We start from the raw sequence: 27,156 nt of genomic DNA, 5'->3' as shown, positions 1-27,156 counted from the left end.
CGCTACTGCGTCGCGGCGTCGAAACTCTTCGAAACGTGCGTATCTCGTATGGAAAGTGCCGGCAATCGTGGAATTGCTTTGCAACTATTAACACCGACGGGCGCGCAGCGTTCCTGCGAGTTCCTGCCATATTCCAAGGGGGGCCCGTGTTCCCAGATAGTCGCGGACGGCCGCGAGACAGCGGGCCTTTTTTTAAAATAAATTCCGAAGAGGCGAAACAACTGCGCCGAACGATAAGGCTCGGTGTCGCGCGGCTCACGCCCATCTCGCGGCCGAACGGCACTCGCCACGATTTATTTCTACATCGGCAATGAGGAAAATTGCGTAACGCCGCGTTACGAGCACGCGGCCGCTCCGCGTCCCTTTGCGCTCGTATTTATTTTCGTTATTGCTGTCCGCCCGAACGTTCCTCTCGCGAGGTGCACGCGGCGAAGTCACGGCAAGGATCGTTTGCACGGTGCGCACGGTTATTAGTACCCAAAGTCCTTTGCAATTAAACCATTACGGACGCGGCTTCTGGGAACAGGGGCAGATCTATTTCGGAGCTTCCAAGAATGGGACACCGTTCGACTTAGGCAACACCGTCTGATAAGATCCGCGCACTCTTTTCGCTTCACGCACCGGGACAAGCCTCTCTGCCGAACGGAACGCGAAGTCACTCGACCGCCGGTCTGCCTCGCAGCGGCAGCCCTCGGAGTGGCCGCGCTAAATGGCACGCACGGACGCTGCTGCTTCCTCGGTGAAATTCATTTACACTCACCCTGTGTCCCGGGGTGGACGGTGGAAAATTCTAGACCCTTCCCTCGCGACGTCTGCTCCAATTCGGTCCGCCCCTAGGAGCTAACGGTGCGCGGGGTCTAATCGAGGGAAAAAATTGCCATTTCCTTGGAGCTCCTTCGACGAGGATCCGTGTCTCTCCTAGTTCCCTCCGTAATTAGAGGACTACGCCGGGGCAGTAAGTAAAAGTTGCTCTGTGTCTGATCGCAGAAGCGACAGCCTGCGCTGATAAGATTAACGGTGCCGAGTTGCATGCGTGTCGGTCGAGTGTCTCTCGTCACCGCGAGCTCTCGTTTCCTTCGTTGGAGCGAAACCGATTTAACCACGATGCCGCAGGATAGTGCGAAGGGCGGAGAGAGAGAGCGAGAAAGGCTCGGGGTGTAGGGAACAGTCCGGGGGATTTCGATAAGGTTAATTTATTCCGCTTCTATTAGACCCTCTGGGTGGTGCCATTTTTCTTCGGCGAGCAGCCCCGCCGGTGCCTGTGACGGGGCGCGTCCGCCATGTTCGGCCGGGTTTTACTGCACAAAGCGTAGGGCCGTTTGGAAATGCCCGTAAACGGGCGGTCGACGATACACATCGGGGATACTGTGCTCCACGCGGTGACCCACTTTGGCGACGAGCCTCTAATACTAAGATTCTGTTGAACGTCGATGCTGGAGCCCGTGTAGCTTTATGCTCCGTGTACCAGGGGGGCGATACGGGGCCACGCGCGGAAATGGGTTTGGCGGACGATCGAGGGTGGTGACGGTGGAGGCACTACTAACGATTATTGACAAGTCGTCGTTAAGTTTGATACTGTGGACCGCGTGGGCGGGGTATCGGCGATGCAAGTGGATGGTGAGCTGTGATATGATACACAACTTGGTACACTAGGCTGAAAAATAGCGCTGCAACTGGTAGGGGAGACCTGTACAAAACCGTGTACCAGGGAAAAATCGTATAGGGTAGACTGGGCCGATTGTAACACGTTAAATATCTCAAAGCATATACAGTGGCTCGCATTAATATCCGGACAGTTTTTAAAATCGCATAACTTTTTTAGAATTGCTCCAAACAACTTGAGTTTTTTTGAGAAGCTAGAAGGATTAGTTTGCTAACTGACGCGTTTCGTCGTTTTGAAAAAAAATGTATTTGGTTGGAACAGCGAAAGGAATAGTAAAGGTCGATTTTTAAACTTTTTTTGTGAGCTTGTTATGAAAATTATAAAAAAAAAACCGTTTGTATTGATTTCGGGAATTTTCGCGATTCTCGACCTTATTCTGCGATCTTTAAACGTTTGTAGCTCGGAGCAACGTTAACCGATTTTGATGAAATTCAAATTTTCAGCAACGTTAACCGATTTTGATGAAATTCCGTTTTCATTACCCAATTTGTTTCATAATTTAAAAAGTTATGGACCCAGAACCTTAGGTACACGGTTTTGGACAGGTTTCCCCTACAATAGCGGGAGGGTGGAGAATGGAGTAACTTTACAGGGTGGACAGCTGTTTCGCGAACAGTTCTTTGTAAAATTCCGTGACTATGGTAAACTGAACGAGTCATAGTGTATTTCTATATTTTTATTCGTATCAGGCGACCACTTGATTTTCTTCCAACTGTAGTACAGCAAACGTTGGACCCACTTATAAGTAGAATATCGTAGTACACTTCGGATCGAATCCTTATCGCCAACATTATCGTTAGCAGCGGCTCCAGGTCACAGACACCAAAGATAGCTCTAAATTGGGATTCCAAATATCCTCTTCGTAGCTTGTTGTTCAGTTCTCGCGATCCCCTCGGCGTGGCAGAGAGTCGGCCGCGCAGAAGCCATTAAAAGAAGGATCCAAAAGGATCGAAAGAACAGAGCGGCCACGGTACAAGTTTATTGTTCTTCGAGGCGAGGCTTTGGCGCTCTCCGCAACCATGCACGAGCCATTCGGAGCAGAAGTTTAAAAGCCTGGGAAGAATCAGAATCTGCTCGAGAAGAATCAGGATCTGCTCGAGAAGAATCAGGATCTGCTCGAGAAGAATCAGGATCTGCTCGAATCCACAGAAAGCAGATAGGAATTTATCGACTTCATCGACGCCCCTCTTACCATCGAACGCATTCAACAGATTCTTTTAAACCGTGGTCGATATATCACCTCCCCTTCGAAGACAGCCACGAAATTAACGCAGCGCGTTTCCTAGTAGTCTCTCGCCGTGCACATCGCGCCCATTCAAGCGCAAGATTAATTTTAACGCGGACCCTGAAATCACGCTGCCCCACTCACGGTGTCTTAGAGGTTTATAGAGGCAAGCTGCTTCTCCTAGCCTCCCGCTTCCATTAATACCCCACAACCACGTCGCCGCGAGCCCCGAATCCTATTTTTGACCAAACTATGCCCATCGGACGATTCAGTCATCTTCGAACCCACCATAATCTCGCCCCGATCGCTTCCCGACCCTTCAGCAGCCTCGTCCCGCCCGACAATTTCCCGGAACCACTTCCTAGCGCGCTCTCGTTAACTAAACCAAGACAAATTACGCGGCCGATTCGGGTAATCCGAAGCGCAACTTAACGCTGCTGGACGTTGATTAGCATGTGTTCCCGAGCGCCGAGGTCCTTTGCGTTTCCGCGACTCGTTTACGCCACCAGAATTCCTCGCTGTCTCCCTCGCCTCTTTCAGCTGGTCGCGAAAAGCGCGCCGACAAAAAGCAGCGCGGCACACCAGACGAGGATCCGCCACAGAGGAACTCTCCCAGATATAATTTATATGTAAATACAGTGTTCACGTTCGTTCACATCGAAATCCGGGACGGTCCTCTTTCTGAAGCAGTGGTCTCCAATCCGAGGGCCGCGACGTGTCTTCTGGGCGGTCGCCGCGGTTATTAGCATTATTTTTAGTTAATAATTCTTCGCATTTATTTATTTTAATGTGACTACATTCCCGCGTTACATTAATCGTGTAACACTGAATTTTTATAGATGAAAAGAAGGAAAAGCTGCTTATCCACCTTCATACTAAATAAAATAATTAAATATACTAAATACCTTTAACTGTATTTAATGTGTGAAAAAAGGTAATTAAATATTAGTAGGTTAGAATTATATTCTAAAATGCTTATTTTTAATATGCTTTCCTTACCTTGTTAAATTTGCCTTGCCTTATATGAGGGGTAGATGAAAGTCGCAGGTTATTCGAACACTACAAAAGGGGTTCGCGACTCGAAAATGGTTGGGAGACACTGCTGAAGTCTGCCCATAGCGGGACCGCTCCCCTGAACTTCACCGTTCGTCTGCGTTTCACAGTATTACTCGGAGAAAGGGGTAAACACCGATCCATTCAGGCGTATTCGTTCCTCGTCGATCAATCACAAAGTCACCGAAGGAAATATAGTTATAATATCGTTAAGTTCATTAGCTGCGGAGGCTGTCTAGCAGAGGTTCGTTATTTCGCTACACCGAGCCCAAGGTCTATCGCTCTGTTTCTGGCGGGGCAATTAAAAACCGCCGTGAATTAGATTCCGAGCAAAGTATCGGTGCTCGAACTCGATTAGGGGGCCAATGAAGTTTCAGGATTTTTAAAAGAACCCTCGATGGTGGTCGGTCTTGTTCGCAGCGAAATTCTATCCCTTTAAATCGATCGTATCGCTCGCTCGCAATTTTGCCACATTCATCAGTGTAGATTGCAAAATATCTGCACAGCCCCCTTGTCCCCTCGATCAGCTTCAAATTGACCAATCGGACACCTCGTCAGCAGCTGTTCAATGAACAATCCGCGATCTTGTATCCACTGTAATTTCAATCGTTCTGTTTACAACGAGCACGCATCCGAACGCATCTGGAGCAGATAAAAAAAGATGTTCGCCAGGCCGGCGTTATCAGTGCCGGCTACTGTTAATTCCATTGACGAGCCTCGATAATCGTCCGGCTACGGCTGCTCGCGGAGGCCCTCGGAGCCTTTAAACGCGTCGGTGGAATCTCGTTTACAGAGGACGGCTGTGCGACACTTCCTTTTTTCTTCCCCTTCCTTGGTCGGGCCGTAATTTCGTTTTTGTCGTCTCTGTCGCGGAATTAATTTCCGTCGACTTCGCGTGCATTCTAACTGCCGCCGTTTTCGCGACTCCCATTCGGCCCCGCCGTTTTCGCGAGCGGTCCACAGCTTTTCTTTCCCCCCAGCCGTTCGTTAAGCCGTCGCACAGCACCCGTTGCTGCTTTGTTTCCTTTCTCCAGCGGGGGCCACCGGCGAACACGCCGAATCCTCGGCCGCGGGGCTGTGTAGAAATAAGATAGACGTCGATTTAACGCTCGATACGAGATTCCTGGTGATAACGAGTGTTAATTGCGCGGACGGCGATTATCGGTCGAGGACTCGATACAGATTGATGGGCCTTTCTGGAAGATAGTTGCGATTGTCAATTATGAGGTGCGTGGACAATTTAGAATTTAAAAGTGATTGGAATAATTGGGAGGCTGATTAGGTCTCTGGAGATTTTTGGGATGAAACTGCGAGTGGCGTGGGTGAATTGGGTTTGGAAACTTGTTTGGAGAGTTCTTTGGCTTAGACCAGTGATTTCTAGCCTTAAGTGGGTCGCAAAGTGTTTTTGGGTGGTCGCGGCGGTTTTTTTTTAAAATGATATTAATATAGATATAATATTGAGATAAAATTATATTCTAAAATACCTATTTTTTATTTTTCTTTACCTTATTAAATTTACTTTACCTGATATTGGGTAGGAGAGGTCGCAGGTTATTTAAATAGTATGAAAGGGGATCGCGACTCAATGAAGGTTGGGAAACACTGATTTAGAGTTACAGTTATTTAATTACTGAAGTGTTAGATGGAGTATCAGTTTGATATCTCAAAGGGGCTTGTATTCCTTTGAGGAGGATCGGCATCTCGGCCGCAAGGGAAAGCTTCGATGGAAAATATTTAATTAGATAGTAGGCGCGTTAGGATCTCCAGCACTTTTTCCTGTATGGAGTATCTAGTCGTAGCGTTCGCTTTTCATGCCTCTTTCACTCAAACCGTGCAGTTTAGATCGCAGCGTTACTGGCGGGGATCTACTTTCCTGAGGATATTGAATATTTCGTGCGAAACGGGACTCTAATGGCTGCTGCGAGGGATTAAAGCCGCGCATTTGTTTCATAATCGAGCAGCCTTGTCGAACGGTGAAGATATACGCTTGCTTCCTCTCAAAGCAACGAGAAATCACGATCTTCACTGGCGAACGATTCCTGACGGGTATCAGCGCAACGAACGTATCAAAAACAACCATAAAATTCTGACGGGCGTAGATTGCGGATATAAATGTTTTCTTAGTATACAATGAGGCTTTTCATCACGCTACCGCGATCTTATTAGCTGGTATCGAACGGCGCATCGTCTACAATGCTGCTAAGTGTGACATTGTCTTTCGCGAAAACCTGAACGAGATAAAGGCACCGCCAAATGCGGTAGCTTTCATCACTGGGGTAATTTTGATCACTGAGGTAATTTTGATCACTGGGGTAATTTTGATCACTGGGGTAATTTTGATCACTGGGGTAATTTTGATCGCTGAGGTAACTTAGATCACTGGGGTAATTTTGATCACTGGGGTAATTTTGATCACTGAGGTAACTTTGATCACTGAGGTAACTTTGATCACTGGGGTAATTTTGATCACTGGGCTAACTTTGACCACTGGGCTAACTTTGACTACTGGGGTAATTTTGATCACTGGGGTAATTTTGATCACTGAGGTAACTTTGATCACTGGGGTAATTTTGATCACTGGGGTAACTTTGATCACTGGGGTAACTTTGATCACTGGGGTAATTTTTATCACTGAGGTAACTTTGATCACTGAGGTAACTTTGATCACTGAGTTAACTTTGATCACTGGGGTAATTTTGATCACTGGGGTAATTTTGATCACTGGGATAATTTTGATCACTGATGATATTCTGATCACTGATAATATTCTGATCACTGAGGTAATTTTGATTACTGGGGTAATTTTGATCACTCGGATAATTTTGCCTACAGCGGTAATTTTGATCACTGATGATATTTTGATCACTGATGATATTTTGATCACTGGGATAATTTTGACCACTGCGGTAACTTTGATCACTGAGGTAATTTTTACCACTATGATAACTTCGTCAGTGTCATTGGAGTAACGCTAAATAGACTCCATTTTCATCATCGTTCCAGTCGAACGATTTCTCGTTAACGCCACAACGGTTCAGCCTTTCGCAATTCCCGCATTATTGCCCCTTTACTGTAAAATTGATTGGTGGAATGATTAATTGGGTTCTGCGCGCATTCAGATATGTTTTGCTTGACTCATCGCAGGGTCAAGCAAACATCCTTCCTATTATCGCGACAGGTGTTTAAAGTCGGAACTGCTATAATTGGAACTTACTATTCAAATTGAAATTACGTTGTTATTAAGAAACAGTCACGAGCACACGTGTGCAAGTTACAGATACGAACGTTAGTTCGCAAACAACTCGTATGGTAGCGAATGACTGGGTCTGATGAAGATTTTAATTATTAGGTAAATCCCCCACAAGCTTGTTTGCGCTTGTGGCTATTCAGGGTTGACTGAATGCATTCTCCCCGAGAATTTCCAAAATCTACTCCTACCAAATCTTTGCTCATTAAATTTCAAATCAAGACTAAAGAAAATTAACCCCGTAACACTTCTTCTAAACATCACACCTCCCAACTATTCACAAACATTTCAACTGGACTCACTTTCCCACCCATTAATCACGCGCAAACTGATACATCGCCCCTGCATTGTTTCTCGCTGTTAATTTCCCCGTGAAATGAATGATCAAGCAAATTGGAAACCGAGATTTCAATGGGTTCCATGAGAGATGAGGTCCCTCCTCTCGCTCTGTCAAAATGAAATTGAAGGATCGACTAGCTATCAAGATTCGACTGGAATATCGAGCAGTGGCACACGTTCCCCAGCGTGCTCCATAATTAAAAACGCACGTTACCCGAGGATCTGTTAAACCGCGTTAAATTCCTACGATTCCGCCTGGAACATGCAACAACTATTCTTCGCGTTCGCGAATGGCTGCCGTTGGCTCGGCCAAATATCAGAAAAAAAAATTGAAAACAGACGACACAGACGGGATAAACTACGGCGTCGTTACAGACGCCGCTTAACGTTCCGTCATGTTAATTCGCCGGCCGACGTGAATTGATATTGATGAGCAGCCTCTCGGTTAACCCGGCCCGAGGAAAGCGCTTTTCAAATTCTCGCGTTGCATTTCGTTTCTGTCTCGCGCAGGCATTCCGCTGAGTGATATCCCTGGTCCCGGCCTTCATTCTTCCCAGCCGCGAGAGGAACGCCGAGCAGCGATAGCTTGCCAGCTTTATCGCGATATCGCCGCGTTGCCGGGGGATAAGAGACGCCGCGGTAATTGAATTTTTTCCATTCCCGAAACGCGCTCCTTTCGCGGCGACGGGCATCGATGGAAGCGCGATGAGATTCGTCGAACGTGGCCGCGGCTCTTCTTCTTTCAAGTTTAATTAGCCATTCCCAACGCACAAATTGCCCGGGCAACGGAGTTCTCCTAAATTACAGCATGATTATTTAGCTACAGAGAACTTATTCATTGCATCTGATTTATTCATGACACCGCTTTTCTTCGATCACCCTCCCAGGGTCGCTTTGCTCCGCAACTAATTATCCGGTAAGGTGACGCGGAGATCTCGGTTAATTAATTGGAATAAAACAGGAGACGCGGGAGCGCAGAAAAGCCAGAGGAGGCGAGCGGATTATATCGCGGAGGTACTTAATTCCCGGCGAAATAAATTGCCGACGGTGTGGCGCGTATCCTTCCCTCGGGGACCAGGATTCGCGGCCGGTCAAAGGAGGAGTGGGTAATTGCCGTTGAGAAGAAAACACGATAAAAATGGACAACGCAAATCCGATAGACGACGAGCGGGCACGCGGGTAATCCATCCCGGTTATGAGCTGGAAAACGCAGCGAACCTGTCTCTTTTTTTTCCCTCGGCGCGTCTAAATTGCTACGCTTCCAGGTGACCCAGTTTCCAAGCGAAGAAGCTGTCTGCGTCACGGCTGCGAATTATGTTGTGCGAAAGGGACCTTCGCCACCTTCCACCTCCATGTTTTCTCGTGGACTCGATCGGATGTCATACGCGGCGATATACGGGGTACCGCGCGGACGTTGATAAGAAGGCGGGCGCGGAGGATTAAAATCCTGTACAACGAGATTTCGTTTCATCGCGTTCGGTGGTCCATTATTGCCGAGCGTCGCGCGCGGAGCGAAGGGGAATTAAAATCGCAATCCGGCGGTGCACAAAAGCGGGACTCCCGCTCGACTCTCCGCGAAGCACAGGGCTCGCGTCGAGCGCCGTGTGTATTTTTCGCTCGCGAATTTCTACCTGTTCCATTCGCTCGCGATGCCGACGGGATCTCGGCTCCAGATCGATAGATGCGAGAGCGGCGCGGCAGGTGGGACGGTTCCCTGTGCAACCGAAGGCGAAATCTCGGATGTTCCCGGGCTTTGATGAGAGTATCCCGATCGATGCGAGTTTTGCTGCCGCGTTTCCCAACTGAAATAATCTCGACTGCGGCACTCAGGAGTGGAACCGCGGTGATGGTGGCCGTCTTTCTCGCGCCGCGTGCGTCCGGCGAATCGGGTTAAAAGCCAGATGGGGGCGCGAAGCTCGTAAAGCTCCCCCGGATGGTCGGCAGCGAAGGGAAATATTTAGACAGCGCTGGCGGCGTTCGAAAACAGCGAAACCGTGCCCCAAATAGTTACCTCTCCCCGAGCACCGCCCCGCGGGCCTCCGCGTTTAATCTAATGAAAAGTAACCCCGCGCGTACCCTCGGAGCGCCTGCTGCTTTCCGCGGCCGCCGAGCGGAAAGGGCACGTCGATTCGCGGAAATGGAAAATTAATGCGTAGCCTGGTCCCGCGTGGCCGCCGCGCGCGCGGCAACGGGGAAAAACTGGGTCACTGGGGCAAGCTTGGAGGGAACTCCTCAGCTTCGTATCGAACTGCATCTGCCGCATATAGGTATACCGCCCCGCTGGGAGGACGTGTCCGCGGAGGAGCGCGTCCCGGCGGGCGTCGGGTCGCGAGGCACGCTGGAAACCCTCGAGCTGCGGCTCAGGGGGCGAGCGGAGCGCAGGGGGAGGCAGGACGGAGAGCGACAATGCTGCTCGCGCGACGAGTGGCAAGCGCGTGCAGCCCCTGCCTCGCGGTGCCCGTAATTGGGGACGGGGGTTGGAGATCCGCGGCGGAAACGGCACTGAAAGTGAAACGCTCGCGCGCGCGTTGGGGAAATTAGAATCGCGAGCGTTATGCAACTTTCGTTCGCGAGCCTCCGCTGGGAGGTGTTGGCTTCGGTGCCATCAACCCCCTCGGCGGGGGTGAAACACTCGTTACGTAATTGGCAGGCAGGATGGGTCTGGGTTCGCTCCCGCAAGGTTCGCTCGGCCGACGACAAGCGCCCCGATCAATTGATTGCGAAGGTGAGTCGCGGAATATCGCCGATTTCTCGCTGCCATCCCATTGGAGGACTTGAGGGCAGATTGGAGGCGGAATGCGCGAGGCTCCGGGTAGAACAGTGGCAGTAATCGATTAGGAGCTTCGCAAGAGGACTCGTAATTATTGGAAGGGGTTCGAGGGGTGAATTTCGGTTGCCAATCGCGCGGTACATACTTAATTCATTATTATACATTAACGTGCGCGAGCCTGCCTCTCGCTTCGTGGCGCCAGAATTTCCGAGTCTATATTAAACGAGCCCCCGAAATATATTTAAATCGTTAGCGAACGGTATTTATAATTTCTGCCGATTGTTATGTGACGCGTGAAACGTTCGGTGCGCCGAAAATGGCATCATTCTCGACCGTTTAATACAGAATTTCGGGATTTCTGGTATCGAGATACATTCGACATGATATTCCACGATTTCACTTATCAAAGTACATACTTTGATACGCGATTTCGCGATATTCTGCTGAACCGACACGTCGCACTGTGGGGTGAAAGACCCTAAAAGTTGGCGTCAATTCCTAGGTTGTCATGAAAGCTTGTGTTAATTAAATTACTTAATCAGAAACGATTATTCGAAAGTAAATAAAAGAAGATTTCTCTTTTAAACTTATTTAATATATTCTTGTACATAATGAATAACACAATCTCTGAAACATTTTTATTCTTTTTTATACGGCAATGCAGTGATCATGTCAATGATCGTTTGAACTAGTATCACTGTCATATTCATTATTAGACTGCAACGGTGTAGTATGATCATCGCGACTTACAACTGGAGGCAATAATAAGTTTAAAGCTTCTTTGGGCAGAGATTGACGATTTTTGGGGGGTTATCGTCTCTTGCTGGTTGTTACGGGATCTGAGCTTAATAAAAAGCGATTTAAAATCTCCTGATTGCAAAAAGACAGTATTTTCATGAACTCGGAACCTTTTTGAATAACTTTAGGGATTCGAGCAAAAACGAGCAGATTCTGAAAGTTAATCTCAGTTCTTTGATAATCAGAGAGGTTAACTGTGCAAACATCGATGCTTGATCAAACTTGGAAGTATACTAAATGTTTAATTATTTGTGTAGATCAGCTATGGTAATTAAGGTTATACAAGGCAATTTTGAATTAAACTTCGCGAAGGTATTACTGCTTGACGCAAACGTGTAACAACAAAAAGTAATTAAATAAACACCTGGAATTGACGGCTTCATCGCGAAACAGAAGTTTATAACACAGAAAGCACAAAAAATAGCTACAATAAATCGTTGGATAAATCGCTTGGAATAAACATGTAATGGAGTTGCTACAGCTAACTGTTTTTGACCGACTCGGGTGAGGAAGGAAGAGTTGTAGCAGGCTGTGGATATACGTTTTAATGTGCGGACGTATTTCAACTATACCAGGGATAAAAAATCAGATACGTAAACATTCTTTTGTATTTCGATTTTTCGCCAACTTTTAAGGCTTCCCACCCCCACTGTGCGTCGGGGGTTTGCGAGCAATGTCGATCGTGGATCGATCACCGTGACCGGAGCCCCGACCGCTTCCTGTTTCCGTTCGGCTGAACCGTAATCGACCGTAGGATTATCTCCTATTCATTCGATAACTGTACCCTGTCCTTTCATATCTCGTTTTTCATCGGGCCCCGAGGAGTATTTCCTCAAGTGTGCTCGACCTTTGGGCACTCGAGCTTACTATCGCGATTAAGTGATCCTGGATCGACGGCTCTGCCCAATCGCCGTCGAATCGGCACCGAAAAAATATCGAGTTGCGGCTGGTCTCGTTTTCTAAACGCTCTCGACGAGGGGCACAGCGGAGGCCCATAGAATTCTACGAGCAATGAAACAAGGGAGAACGTTCGCGGTAACTTTAATTAAAATTAATGCAGCCATTCGGGGAAATTATAAAATGGCTGGAACTGAACGAACCAGCCGCGAGAGGGAACGAGTCTATACCGAGGCGTTGAATTTTTATGGCGAACAGAACGATTTACGACCAGTTAATTGCCTGGCGAGTTCGTTCTTCAGCGGAACGATCAAGAAGCTGGTCAGGGATAAATGAAGATGGACACGGTTGCTGTAGTCGTCGACAGATATCTCCTGTGTCTAATAAAAGTTCGAGAACTGCGTTAGGAATATCGATTATCCCATTGAAATTTTATACTGCAGTGGCTCAAACACTTTCCCCATTTCTTTAAGGGGGTAGTCTAGTCATCTAGTGTAACTGCCTGTTTTTCAACGTCCTCTTCGGGAATTTATTTAACGAAAATTGTAAGTTTATACTGTCTGAGGTTTTGCCTGCATTTTAAGGCATGTTTCAAGTAATACTCAGAATTTTTTGGCTTTTTTATCGGACGTATAGCTTCTTCCAAAAAATTATTTTCTGACCGGCGATGGTGTGGAGAGTGTCATAGTCATCCAAAGTGGAAAAACTAAGGTTTATTTTCTTTATTATGGTGGTCGCTACTGTTGGAATCATAGAGGCTCGCTGACAGTAAAAATTTAGCTGTTTTCGTTCGGTAAAATTATTTTTGTATAAAATAGAAACTCGTCCGTGGTTGCAACTATAGCGGGAACCGTAATAAAGAAAATAAACCTCAGTCTTTCCATTTTGGGTAATTATAACAGTGTCCAAATCACGCGGAAGAGAGGAAAGATTTTTTTTTAAGAAGCTTGCACCACCGACTGTATATTTATGTATAAAAGCGATAGAAAAAGGTCATAAAAATTCCGAGCATTACTTCAAACATACCTTAATATGCAGGCAAAACGCCAGACAGTGTAACCATATAGTTTTTCTTAAATAAATTCTGAAAGGTGGCATTGAAAAACGGGCGGTTACACTTTATACCAACCCCCTTAACCCTGCTACGGTCCTTGGATCTTTATTAACCCAATTGTATCCCCATCTTGGAATTGCTTTTTAATTCCTACGGAACTAGAAAGTGTGATCGGTACGCGCGTTTTTTTCCCCCCGGCATTGCGCTGAATGCACAGTTGAATCGAAGAAGTCCGCGGCGAGGTTAAACGGGGGTTCGTTAAGCTTTCACAGGGAGCCAATTCCGCGACAAACTCGCTGGATTTCCATAATAAAAAATCAATATATCCTCCTGGGGGGACGGCTGTGCTGCGCGATGCAGAATAACTCGTGCGGAATGAATCGCGGCGAAAAATGTTTTCCCGACCGTGCGCCCGTGTTATATCGAGCCCCGGTAATTATCTTTATTAAACGGGCGGCGTTCGACGATGCGTCGCGTCCGTGCCCCCCCACCCCCTCCGCGATTCTTTGTCAATCTGACCCAGTTGGAATCAACAGGAGCCCTGTCGAATTTCGTATAAAAGAGTCGAGCCGTTGTGCAACGCGACACGGTAAAGCGGTTTATTTATTTATGAACGCGGGTAGCCATTTGGTACGCGAGAGTACCAAGGTAGGACGAGCGTTGTCTGGCGCGCGCGAGGCAGTAGCGAGAGGAATGCAACAGTTTTCGACCGTAGGAGTTCTTAAGGGTTATTCTCCTCTGCAAGGGAAATTTTTTACGTAGGTACCTTTCTTCAGGGACACACAAAAGAACTACACAGTTTTACCGATGAGCATTATCAAAGAAATCTTTATTAAACGAAAAACAACGGGGGAAATGAAAGAAAATTAGTGGTAATCAACTGTTTGTTAATAGAATAAACAGTTTTATAAACGCAAACAACAAGGAATAATCAACTTCTATTCATAAAAACAATTTATTTTTAATATTGAAAAAATACGATTTAGGAGTAATGTTTCTAAATCGTGCCACACTTATCCTAACTTATATAGGACTTATATAGGATAACTACATCAAAATTGAACATTGATTGCGACTGCCTTAGGTTAAAAGAGACAGCGGGGGTGCGATTTAGGCGCAGGTACGAATCAGGCAAGTTTTCCCTACTAACATTTCAGTAAGTTGCAAACAAATTCAGCCCTACATAATAATAATTAATAGAGATATGCCTGAAAGGCAGTCGAAACTCTGTGGGAGTATCTTGGCCCGCCATACGATCCGCGAAGCGATAGCGATAATTGATAAGAGAACTAGAAAGGGAAACTGAAGTGAAAGGACGAGGATGCACTCGAGTGTGCTCGCAGCCGCGAAAAGTGCAGCATTTTGCAGGCTGCGTTTAGGTGTTCTCGTACACAGCGGTACTTCTTTTATCCAAGTAACATATCTCGCAGAATTTATTTAATACTAACAGCGATAAGGTGAACGTCCTTCCCAGGTGCAACGTCCCCTTCATCAGTCGCACGGTTTTCACTCTCACTCGAGGCCGCCCGGGGCGAGGGCCATTTGCCTTAATCGCGATAATAATGAAAACAAAGTGTAAAAAATCGACGGGGCAGGGATGAGTCAAGGTTCGCCCGAGTCGCAACGCCGGATAGGCATTAACACCGGCTGCTTGCATTCCCCCCCACCCCCAGCTCCGATTCCGCGTTGGATATCGATACTTTCACCGTGAATCCGCGCGGCGGTGTGTGCGTGGTGGGTGCACGCGCGTCCACGCACAGGTGGGTCACGTTTCTCGCCTACACGTCTCCGCGGGGCCGCGTAATGCACGTGCGTGCGCAAAGGTGCACATGTTGCGGCGCGCGCGCGCGCTCGCGATCCTCGAAGGGAAAAAGTCGGTGGTCCGCCATGACGGAAAAGCAAACCAGAACCGCACGGCGAGCCTACCTTTTCCTTCGCCCAGTCCACTCGCGAATTCGCCCTTAGACACGTCGATCCTTATACACGCAGGACCGTGTCTCGTCACTGTGGATTAGCACCGCTTCGCTAATTATCGTCACTTACCACGAGGCAGGCCGCTGGAATGCAAGGTGCCCTGGTGTCAAGCGCGATTGTTTATGCTTAATTAATTACCACTTTAATTTCGACGGAGGTGGGTCAGGGGAGGAGGACTTAAGGGGGTATACCCGTTTGAACCCTCGGAAAATGTATACATTTTGTGGATTTTTTTACAAGTCAACGGTTTGATGCAGATTTCCCGTTTTTTAACTATGTTTACATAGTATTATGAACTACTTATAAAAAAAGTTTCAGTTAAAAAACTATTGTTTCTCGGAAGTTACGGATACATGTCCGAAAGTCTCTCGATTTTAGACGGCTAAACGGTGGCCCTAAAAACTCGCGCTACGTTCAACCAATTCACTTCCAATTTTGCATGCAGAATCATAATAAGATTCCGCATCGTCCAACGAAGGCTTTTTTTTATTTCGATTCCCCGTTTATTATTTATAAAGGAAAAAGGTGGATTTTTCTCTTAGAAAAATTTAACTTTACCTTTGATCTCTCACCATTTCTTTATTTTTCAAAATTTTCAAAATCGCCTTCGTTGGACGATGCGGAATCTTATTATGATTCTGCATGCAAAATTGGAAGTGAATTGGTTGAACGTAGCGCGAGTTTTTAGGGCCACCGTTTAGCCGTCTAAAATCGAGAGACTTTCGGACATGTATCCGTAACTTCCGAAAAACAATAGTTTTTTAACTGAAACTTTTTTTATAAGTAGTTCATAATACTATGTAAACATAGTTAAAAAACGGGAAATCTGCATCAAACCGTTGACTTGTAAAAAAATCCACAAAATGTATATATTTTCCGAGGGTTCAAACGGGTATACCCCCTTAACGGACATGTTGGGAGCCCTGCTCGCTGCTCCTGCGTTCGACGCCCGAGGGCTCCTCCGGTTCCCGTGCAATCACGACGCGATAGCCCGATTTCTACGTTTCCACGATAATACGCTATTAATTTAGAAGATGACCAATTGCCCGGCATTAATTCACCGTCCCCGGGTCGCGATATTACCGTCGAACACGGCCAGGCAAATATCTCGAGGCTGGTGCGCAGGTAGTTTATCGTATAACGAGACGCGCCGGTGTCTCTCGCCGCGCAACATACGCGCGTTTCGAAAGCTTCCACGTCTCTGCTTTTTTCCCCCGCCCCTCGAGCCTCGAGCCGGCACGATTCAATTGCTTCTCGACGATTAATTCGGTATCGCGCTTCCCGAAGCTGCTCGTCTCCTTTCGCGCAGCGTGTCGACCAATCGGCGGAGTCCCATTCCGCGCTCGATTGCAAATGGATTTCACTCCTGGAGATTTCTTGCTTGCCACGGGCAGTCCTCCCAGTCGTCGATTACGGTCCGCGGTCGAACGTCCCGCTTCACGGACACTTCAGGCATTCGGAGCAAAAACGGAGAGCAAGCCATTTTTTGCGAAATTGAGTTAGTAGCGATAATGTTAATCGTAGGAAATAGGAAATTTTTTTCAACGAGGGTTAGTCCGTCTTGGCAAAGGATCTTGCAGCTTTCGCAAAGCTTCCCGCCGGAGGGATAGGGGAAGGTGGGGTAAAACGGAACGGTTAACTTTGGAGGGTGATAATTTAAAATCGGGAGGAGAAAAAGACGCGAGACTTCCACAGGAGTCTTCAGTGGACCTTAGACTATAAGAAAATCAAAGGCATTGTTAAGAAAAATCTTTGGGAATGACGGAAAATTAAATTTACCGGAGGTATTGAAATCTTAGTCTCGCTGAAATGGTGGGGTAAGACGGAACACCCTCTCGAAAACCGTGTAAACGTACAAAATCTTTATTTTTATGATTTAAAATGTATTGATTTATGTTAAAATCTATAAATATATGTTTCAGGTATAACTATTGCAAGTAAAATATAACAAAAATATATATTACACATATAAGAGAAAATATTTTATTAGATAACGTGAAAATTACGGAAGATAATCAAATATAAATATAATATCGTAAAAGAAGGATAGATTAATATGGTTTGTTTGTGATTTTATGAACAAAAATCACATACAAATGTATCATCTTCCTTTTCAGCACTGGTGCAGGCCTCATGGGCCCACCCTTTACACGCAGTCATTTAGTAAACATTTAATATTTACACTTCAGCGCGAGGTAAAGAACTTTTTATATACGTGAAAATGTAGCGCAAGGACTATAGAATCCAACGATGTACTTGCCGTTATTAATTTTCCAAATCCAAGTACGGAAAAGTGGTCTAAAGTCCACCGCAACATTGAAACGTCGATACCGGAAATTTTTCCAACTCTCTTAATGGAAAACTAACGCGTGCAGGGGTCTATGGTCTATCGCAAAATGCTACGAGGACCCTTGGGTTCCATGTCACGCGATACCGACTCATTCGCAGCTGTTATCTAACAGAAACATTGCTGTTCCGTTTTACCCACCCGTTCCGTTTTACCCCACTTTCCCCTGTACCGGTCTCCTGTTAAAAGTCAGATTAGGAGGACGGATCTAAAGATCGCGAACTCAGTGGTTACTGACAAAGGAACGCGTGCGCTGTTTCCCAATTAGAAGTCCTGGTTGAGAGCGAACGGAGCACCGGGGATAAAAGGCACACCGTGTACTCAATCCATTAATACCTTTACCATAGAGCACTGGGGCTTTTAAAGTATACCGAGCTTCGTGTCGAACGACAACGTCGCTCGAGTCACTTCCAGCAGCTTAATCCCAATCTTATTGACGTTTTTATTCGCGAGATACCGGGGGAATAATCGGCCCCGAGTGTCGCGAGCAGTTCGCAGCGGGACAAAGCCGCGTCTTGCTCGGATTCTGCATTGTTTGGTACACTAGAATCTCGCGAAAGGGGGGCGTTTAAAGTTAGCTCGGATCTAAAAAACATCTCGTGTCTCAGACTTTTGGTGGACAATAGGAACCACCTTCGTTCCTTCCCCTCTTCCCCCTTTTCTCCCTTCCATTTCCCGCCCCTTTCCCTACGAGAAAGAACGCCGCGTTCCAAGGTTTTTTTTTTACCGTCAAACGTTCCAGTTTCCTCGATCTATCGCGAGTTACGGGCACGGCCTCTGACTCCCCGGGCCGCTGCTGGAATATCATCGATAACTGTACCTGCAATTTCGATAATCGGGCTTGAAATCGCCGGGGCCGTGCTCCGTTTGCCCGGAGATAAGCCGGCCACGGCGGCATACCGATCGTTCCGTAGATGGAACCGCGATCGAGACGAATGCCAGCCGGTCCCCTTTCGGTTTCTAGCGTCGATACTAGCGGCCGGGAACTGAAAAGAAAGATACAGATGCGCCGGAGTATTTAGGCGGAATTTTGTTTTTGTATGTAAGAAAACGGCGCTCGACGGGCCGCGGTACTACGGTTACTAAATATATGCTCGTGCTAACGTTACAGCGCCTTACGAGGGTGGAATATGGAAGGTGAGGGTTCACTTGCCCGAGCACTACCCCTTCAAATCTCCTTCGATCGGCTTTATGAACAAGGTGTACCACCCTAACATTGACGAAGTCTCAGGCACGGTGTGCCTAGACGTAATAAACCAGGCCTGGACTGCCCTTTACGGTACGTATCCCCCGCGCGATGCAACCGATTCGAAAACACGACCACCTTTATAACACAGCCGGTTGCCGACAACGGAATCTGCGCGCCTCTAACGTGGATACTTCGCCGTCTGTTGCAGATCTATCGAATATCTTCGAGTCCTTCTTACCCCAGTTGTTAACATATCCCAATCCAATCGACCCCCTAAATGGCGACGCAGCGGCCATGTATCTACACAAACCTGAGGAGTACAAGAAGAAGGTAGCAGGTGAGTGTAGGGGACAAACGAGACCTCGTTTGTCCCTCTGCTGGAAATATTACGCGCAACCGTCATATCCCCATCCCCCTCGCCGGGGACGGGGTCTCTTTGCGTTAATTGTACCGCACGACGATGCGGGAATAACGAGGCGAACCTACGGGAACGGCGAGGTTCAATTCCCAAGCGGTGTATACATTAGCCGGGATGCAATTTCCTTCTTGATTTCTCGGCAGATTACGTGAGGAAATACGCGACGGAGGAAGCGCTAAGGGACCAGGAGAACGGCGGCACCGGGAACGGGATGTCGTCCGACAGCGAGTCTTCGATGAGCGACTTCAGCGAGGACGAGGCGCAGGACATGGAGTTGTAACCAAATATTTTACCATCCGTACCCATATCCTTAATCTCGACTCCCTGTAAAACCCGACATCGCTCGCCCTACCAAATAGAGAGATGCTTTACATTCTCGAACCACCGGACCTCACTATCGGTTCAGCCAACGCGGCAACTCTCGTCACTCTCTATTGTCTCGTAGAAACGTACTCGAGTCGCGACCAGGTTTGTTGTTTATATCGTCGTGTGGGAGGGGAGGGGCGGGGGGGGATGGGAGGGGGTGTTTAATCAGAGCGAAGAACGAAGGTAGGCATCGAGAGGAATGAAACGGGAAAGACGATGACGATGACACGTTGTAGAGAAAGAATAACGAGGGAATCGCTTTTGGAGCTCTCTTTGCGCGCAGGCGTGGGCTCGTCCGAGCCGTCGTTGGATCTAGGGGACGTTGCCGACGAGGCAAAGACGCGCGCCCACCCTTTATTCGCCGTTCGAGAGAGAGAACCGTTTATCGTGCGAGTTCCACGGGGTTCGCCGATCTTCCAAATTGCTGGGCCCTCCTTGACTTTGCGATCGATCGGCCCGTAACAAGTCGCGGAATCGTCGCCCACTTTCGTGATTCCCGCGAGACCGTACCGCGAAGCGACCAGGCCATTTCTCCCGCGGGGCAAGCTTTTTTGTTCGCTGTTTTAGCTTGGTTATCCCTCCTCGTTTTAAATTTTTTACATGCACGTAGACTCTCTCTCTCTCTCCCTCTCTCTCTCTCTCGTTCTTTCTCTTTCTTTTTTTCTCTCCCGATCATCGATAACCGTGCACGGGACGTTAACACGGTGCACCGGCACGAGGGTCGATTTCGTTTGCCGACAATTTCTATTCCCTCTGTCTCTATGTACGCGCGACGCGCGTGTCCGCGGGCGACTACCACGTGGCGCTATCTCGAAATTACCACTGTGTGTCCCCGGTTAACCTTCATCTGCTCCTCGCGCTTCTCGAAAAAAAAATCCGTGCAGGGTAACGACTCTTTTGTAACCTCCACGAAAAAGCCACTCGAACCTGCGTGTATCCCCGTCGCCAGAGAAATCTGAGACCTGAGAGACCGCACGCTAATCGCGGGAGGGGTTGGGCGCGGGAGGGTGGCGACGACGCTGCGCGTCCAATGGTTTTCCAATTCCGAACGATCGTAGCTTAGAGTCACTCGAGGCTAGCCGTTCTTATCCCCTCCCTTTCGCAAGATCGTACTTATAAAAAAGAAAGAAAAAGACTTGGAACATGGGTACTAGGTCCATTTCCCTTTGTTCTGTCATCACCATCCCTGAACGTTTCCCTCGTAGGGTGCAGCAACGGGAAACGGCTTCCGCAGCGGTGTTAAGGACGCATCCACGGTTTAAACGGCGTTTAAGTTGCGATCTTAGTGTCGGAACGTGCCAACCGCTGTTGAAGTCCGCCCGGTCGGCAGTGCTCGACGGAAGGAGAACGATCGAAGACCCGCGTCTGGATTATCGAACGTCCTCCTCGGCCACCTGCCTCGAGGCGCGCGCGAGTCCATCGGGCACGCGATTTTTCGCTGTACCGGGGGACCACGAGGCCGCGCCGGTCCCAACGATGGATCCCCACCAGTATTCGGACATGGACGTTGATTTAATTCACGCGGCAGAAGGTAGTAGCAATTTCAATGCGAGAGTCTAGCAACACCGTCTCAGGACTGCCCGACGACGGGAGCGTCTTTCATTATTATTTTTTTTTTATCGCAGATATCGCTTAGAGTAATCGTTATTTATAGTAGGCTCCTGCGAGGCTCTTAACGTCTTCAAAATTCTCGGCCCAAGTAAAAGTCGCTTCAGAGCAGAAACGCAAACGCGTCCTTTTATCCCGCCGCTGCATGGCGCGCGCGAACGATTTTATCTCAGTTAACAAATCTTTTGATACGATCGATATTTTTTAGAGCCCACTTTGATACGCGCTCGGTGGGCACCGCGCTGTGTATCGTTTTTCGCGAAGCGGGGATGTTAGCGATGCTCAGCTACGGGAGGGAAGATTACGGGGAGAAAGAGTGAGACGAAATCGGGGAGGAGGAATTATGAATGGAAATGAAATTTCGAGGGAAACGGTAGTTACTGGTGACGATTCGCGCGTGGGAATAATAGAGGGGGGGAGGGTGAATGATACACGACGATGTCGAAGCCCGCGTCAACGAGAATATTTGTACAAATCTTGGTGCACAATAATCTTCGTTTAGTTTGTAAATCGCTTCAACTTGATCTCTCTCCTTTTTGCGTGGTTATATGCAATACGATCATCTATACGTACAAGTATAGGCATGGATGTTTTTAGTGCCTTCTCAGGCAGGAAATTGTGCCTTATTATTATGGGTCTCCGTGAAAAAAAAAGAAAAGAAGGGAAACAGAAATGGGAAAAAAGTCCTTATCGTGCAAACATCGGCGAGAAACGACGAGCAATTGTGCGTTAACCGAACGCATCTATTGAATCGGTCGCTTGGAAGATTCCGAGAGGCAGCGTGTGCTTTTATCTTCGAATATAGGAGTAAATAACATTTAAAGAAAAGGAAAAAAAAAGAGAACGAACAAAAAAATAAAATCAGAAAAAGAAAGCAGCGATAAGCTTCGATAAGTTTCTTCGATGGTCGTTCGAGTGTTTTTGGAGCGCGCTCGGGAGGAACGAGGACGGAAAAGCGGGAAAAGAAAAGGGGAACGAAACTTCCACCTAAAGCAATTTGTAAGAAAGATCGAAATTTCTCGTCTGTATTTTTCCAGTAGTTTCGCTCCTTAGTTTTTAACAAATGAATTTAATATTATCGTTCTACTACTACTCGTATATGGGCGCGTCTATCGTACCCGCTTTTGCGAACACAATTTTCTACGCTCTGCCTCGTACAATCCCGATGGATACACCGCGGTTTAATTATCGAGGGAGAGCCCATTGACTTTGATATTTTCAGAGGAGGCGCGCGTGGCCCGCGTGGTCTGGAGCTTTTATTTTACTAATTATTTTAGCCGAGCCGAGGGCACGAGCCCGGAGCTCGCGCAACGATAGCCGCGCCCGAAATTTTAATCGTTACTATTCTTTCTTCTCCTTTTATTTAAGGAACGCCGACGATTCACGCGATGGCGACACGTCGTTCACGGTGATTTACCATTATCACGGTTTATTTAAGACGCGATTAGTCGCGGACCTTCTCGTACGATTCGCAGCGGCTCTATCCGTTTTGGTGAACTGTATAGAAAAATGTATTTACTGATTAGAGAAATGGTTATTAAAATGGAGTGAAACCAACGAACGGCGTCTTGTATGGCTTATTGGGCATTCTGCCTCTCACTCGCCGGCCACCGTAACGATTATGTACGATCGCTTTGCGCATCATTTCTTCTCTCGTTTCTTTCGCTTTATCGCCACGCGCCGTTGCGATAGCCGCGCGTCCATCGGGGATTCTACGCGGGAGCAAATATCATAGAGGGAAACGGTCCCGCGCGATGCGTTTTAACCCTGGTTTATCGGATTCGATACGCGGAAAGCAGGCGATTGATTCGTTAACGAACGGTTCGTAGCATGCTGGCGCGGTAGCTTTTAACGCCTCTCCATTGGCCACTCGCAAGCGTCAGGGCATATTCTTTCACGCGTCGCTTGGCTTGGAAATACCGAAAAGAGAACGGAAAGAAAGCGGCAGAAGAAGAGAAGAAGCGTAGAGTCTGCGTTTCCCTCCCCGTAGATTACACAGTGATCGAGGTAAAGTCGTATATCCACAGATCTCACGTTATTACTTTTATACATGTAACATAGGATTATCGTTTAATTGTACGTTATCGTCGATCGTATTCGCACCAACGTTATATGTGTATGATTTCTTTTACTAACCGATTGTTTAACCGATTTCAAAGGATAGTCTTTAATAATCATTTTTTATTTCTTTCCCCGCAAGTGTTGTTTGTCCCTCCTTGCGTTCGCCATCTGTATCGTGCTGCGCGTTATACTCCCCCGGTTAAAAACGACGCCGCCTCCCCCTCCCCGAGAATTGCAAAATATACGAGACGTTATCGATGCGCCCCTGGTGCATTTTATTTCTCGCGTTGCGCTAACAGTGTCGATCTTTGCAACAGAGTCTGGGAGCGTTCCAGCGATTCGAAAGAAGGCTCGTGCTTCCGTGTCTCGAGTGGTTCTCCGAAAGTTTGAAGAATAAAAGGCCTCTGCGATGCCACGGCCGAGTTAGAAACACCTACTGCCTAAAAAGCAACACCTTGCGAAAGGCAGCGAACACCCGCGAGAGCGTGGCTTAGCAGACCAAGATTCTCGGAGCCTGTATGCGTTCATTTTCTATACTTAAACAATACAAAGGAGTCGTTACTTATGTCGAGGCGTAACGCGCGGCGTTCCGTAGCAGCGAATCTTTCGATACCAGCGAACCGGCTGAGTGATAAGGATCCCGTTGATTTAACATCTGCGAGCGAGTAAAGAGAGAAGCGTATGCGTAAGTATGTAACCGCGGGACAACTCCAAAAGCTAGCAGCGACGAGCAATGCCACTTGTTCGCCCAAGCGAATTTTTTTTTCGTTTTTCCAGAGCGAGAGTTTCTTTAGCTCTGCTTCGACAAATCGCTAGTTCAACCCTTTCGCGTTGTACCATAAGTTTTCCATTAAGGTTCACCAGTGTTTACGATCCTTTCCTCGTAGCTGCGTAACAGCCCGACTTTTTTTCTCTCTCTCTCTCTTTCTCTCTCTGCCTCTGTCAGAGCAAGAATAGTGGTGTTTAGAGTTCTAACGCGTCTGGAACGTTTTAAAGGTTCGGAAGGAGCTTGCTCGGTGGCTGCTGCTGCACCCTTGTCGAGCGCATCGGGGCTGCTACGGTTTCGGTGCACCCGAAGGAATTCCAAATTCCACAGATTCGTTCGTCGAGCATGATTATCCTTGCTCCGTCAATCGGGCAGGCGTTGCCCCGTTTTTTCTTTTTTTTTTTTAAATTAATTCCCAGCGACGCAACAGAGACCGCCGCGTTGCGGGCGGAAATAATTTGCGGGCGATAATCCCCACCTTCAAGATAACTCTCGTCGAGGCAAGGAAATAGCAATATTTTTGCTACTCGTTCATAATACTATATCATCGATGTTATCTAATGTGTTAAATGACGATGCCAACGTACGCATTCGCAATAATGGTTGATTAAAGCTAATACAGATCTTATCGTTATTGTCCGATCGGAAGCGATCGAAGCTAGTTTTACAGATGAATAATCCAACAACGACGCTGTTACGTTCACGGAGAATATATTTAATTCGATCCCGTCGTCGGCATGGTTCATTTCCCGGTCACCCTGAATGTCCAGGGGGGGGCTCGCCTTTCCTTGTAATCGGTAGCCGGGGCGGAGCTCGACGTTTCTCAAAATCCGCCGGCCCGCGCTGCGACGCGCGAAACGCAGCCGCGCCCGAAACTGATGGATGCTAACGATGGCTAAGATCGCGCAATGTAAAGTAATTAAGAATCGATGTGACGCAGCGAATAGCTCCCATTGCCACTTCACGCAATCGACATCCATTATCGGTAACTCGAAGCTCACCGACTCGTACACTTGTTCAATATAAAGTTTCTGTATTAAGTGTTTCAGCGTAGCTAAAAAGAAAAGAAAGAAAGAAAACGTACAAGTCGCCCCTTATTTTCTATCGATAATTATCACGGGGAGCGAATGATCGAGGCAGCCGGCTCGTTTTCCACGTAGCGATCTTACAATTGTGTTGGACGGATAACTAGTCCGGAAATATATTCTCCAATGTACGCCCGAGGCACTGAGATGCGCTATGATATTTTCAGACTTGTAAGCGTAGGCACACGTATACCCTGAGGGCGGAGGGGTGGCGCGGTAGCGGAAATCGAGGAACAACAATCCTACCCAATCGTTTTGCGAGCCGATCGTGAATAATAGTAATACACGAATACAATTAAATATATGAATATATATATATATATATATATATATATGTGATGAATGATCATGAGAAGGGAGATGCACAATAATGCGGATTAAAGAGAGCAGGGCGAAGGATATTTTCTTTTAGGCGTTTCTAATCGGCGAGTCTCGGTTGCGCGGAGGCAAGGTGTGACGGCTTCATCGACGTTCATTCGCGGTCGTCCAGAATATTTGATCGCCGGCTCGATCAGACGACGAACGAGATCGAGTCAATCGGGCTTTAAACTTAGGTGCGCGTCAGTAGATGGTATTCTCTTATAGAGTGTAACGTTAGGTGTAACATTAAGATATGCTGAAACATATGGAATCGCGATTGTCACTAACTCTGTAGTAGATCAGCCACCGGACCGCGCGACAGTCCGCGAGCGACGCGCGAAGGGGCAGCGGGAGGAAAATTGTAATTAGCGAAACACTCGTCTTTAATCCACTTGCAATGTGTTCAGTTCAGTTTTCTGGGAAATGTCGGGGACGCATGCCGATCGGAATTAAATCGTCCAGGTGATCGTAGATCGCGCGAGTACTGCAGAGTTTACGGGGGGGGGGGGGATCGAGACGAGCTCGTTAAAAAGTCAAAGTTAAGCTTTACGTGGGAAATGAAAATGAGAAAGGCGGGAGACGAGCGCGGGAGGGGAGGAAACGCCGTTCGGGGCACTTGTTCGGATGCTTTTCCAGCGACAGGAGATTGGTTGTAGTAGCTGACAAAAATGTTTTTGGGAACTGTAACTACGTTCCGCGCGTACCGATCGTCAGATCGGATTTATTGGTGTCCGTAGAGGTATATATATTTTCTTACTGTACGACGGTAATTAGCTCCGCTGCTTTGACACGTTAAGGCCTTAGTGCGTTAAAATCAGTTGCGTCGCACGAGTGGATATACCAGTGAAACGAGCGAACGATCCGCGATCTCGATCGCGATCCACCGATCCGCGGGAGAAACAGTCCGGTCGAATTGTTCGCCGGGGATCGGGAGATCGAGCTTCCTCGTTCAAATTCTAATTCGAACTGATTTAAGGATGTATCGGACCTATCGTCAAACTGGTACCAAGTTGATGATAATTTGCGAGATTGTTCTCTTTAATCTTCCTGACATGCTTAAAAAATTTTAAACCAATTCACTAAACGGTTGCTGAGTTATAACGATTTTAATTTTCACTGATTTTACACGTACTCTCGAGGAAAGAGGCGATTTTGACAGATAAAACAGCTGAAAAAATGTCGAAGAAATGGTACCAATGTTTTCAATTTTTTTGTACATGTAGTATAGGGATAGATGAAGATATCTGCCGAGTTTCAATTGTTTTCACTGCACCGTTTCAAAGAAATAAATTATAACTTGAGAAAATTGTGAATTCAGGGCATTTTCACTGGCAAAAGTTTAGCAAATTGTGCTTGAAAAAGCATTTGCAAAGTGAAAAATACCTTTCTAGGAATAAAAATAAGGCTCCAAATGTCGTTCGAGTTCCTTGCAGCTAGATTTACTATGCGTTAGACGTAGATATTCGAGGATTTCAAATTTCATACTCTTTTGTCTGATATTGTGCGTCCGATACATCCTTAAGGGGACTAGAGCCTTAAGCTAGTTGTAAAATTTCCTTAGGTACCTATTGTTTTAATATACGGATTGTCTATGTATGTCTGGAATGCTCGCGTCATTAAACGGACAGAGGGGTTCGGGGGATGGGGCGGAACAATTTTTTTTGGTAAATTTCGGGAAACAAGGATGTACGAGTGTCTCCGCATTTCACTCATTTTCAATGCGAACGAAAATATGGAGGATAGGTACGCGCAGAAGCGACGACGCGGCGTGCTTCTGTTTTAAAACACGTTTCATGGATTTGTTAAGGATCACAAAATGTCTTTCTAGTTAGTATAGTATAACGATAATTAAGAACTCGCTGATTCCACGTTCTCATGGCTCATGGCGACACAATAAAGAATAACAATGAACACTACACTATTACAAATATTTATT

At 47.2% G+C, this 27,156-nt stretch overlaps 1 protein-coding gene across 2 annotated transcripts in view; it reads left to right on the top strand.

The window, feature by feature from the left end:
- Positions 1 to 24,854, top strand: part of Ubce2h (ubiquitin conjugating enzyme E2H) — a 42,795-nt gene extending 17,941 nt beyond the window's left edge. Inside the window, exons 3-6 of one of the 2 annotated variants that reach the window (XM_076820417.1) lie at positions 18,479 to 18,646; positions 18,765 to 18,893; positions 19,118 to 19,442; positions 23,327 to 24,854. In XM_076820417.1, coding sequence (XP_076676532.1) covers positions 18,479 to 18,646; positions 18,765 to 18,893; positions 19,118 to 19,254 — 434 coding nt within the window. In that variant the 3' untranslated portion in view covers positions 19,255 to 19,442; positions 23,327 to 24,854. Of the gene's footprint in view, positions 1 to 18,478; positions 18,647 to 18,764; positions 18,894 to 19,117; positions 19,443 to 20,545; positions 22,506 to 23,326 lie in introns of those variants that run through there. The other variant, XM_076820418.1, reaches the window with a different exon arrangement.
- Positions 24,855 to 27,156: the final 2,302 nt, after the last annotated feature.

The sequence above is a fragment of the Andrena cerasifolii genome, chromosome 9 (genome assembly GCF_050908995.1).
Source record: "Andrena cerasifolii isolate SP2316 chromosome 9, iyAndCera1_principal, whole genome shotgun sequence".
In the NCBI taxonomy this organism is placed as follows: Eukaryota; Metazoa; Arthropoda; class Insecta; order Hymenoptera; family Andrenidae; genus Andrena; species Andrena cerasifolii.
The sequence above is the reverse complement of the archived record's forward strand: the minus strand, read 5'-3'. Positions and strand labels throughout refer to the sequence as shown.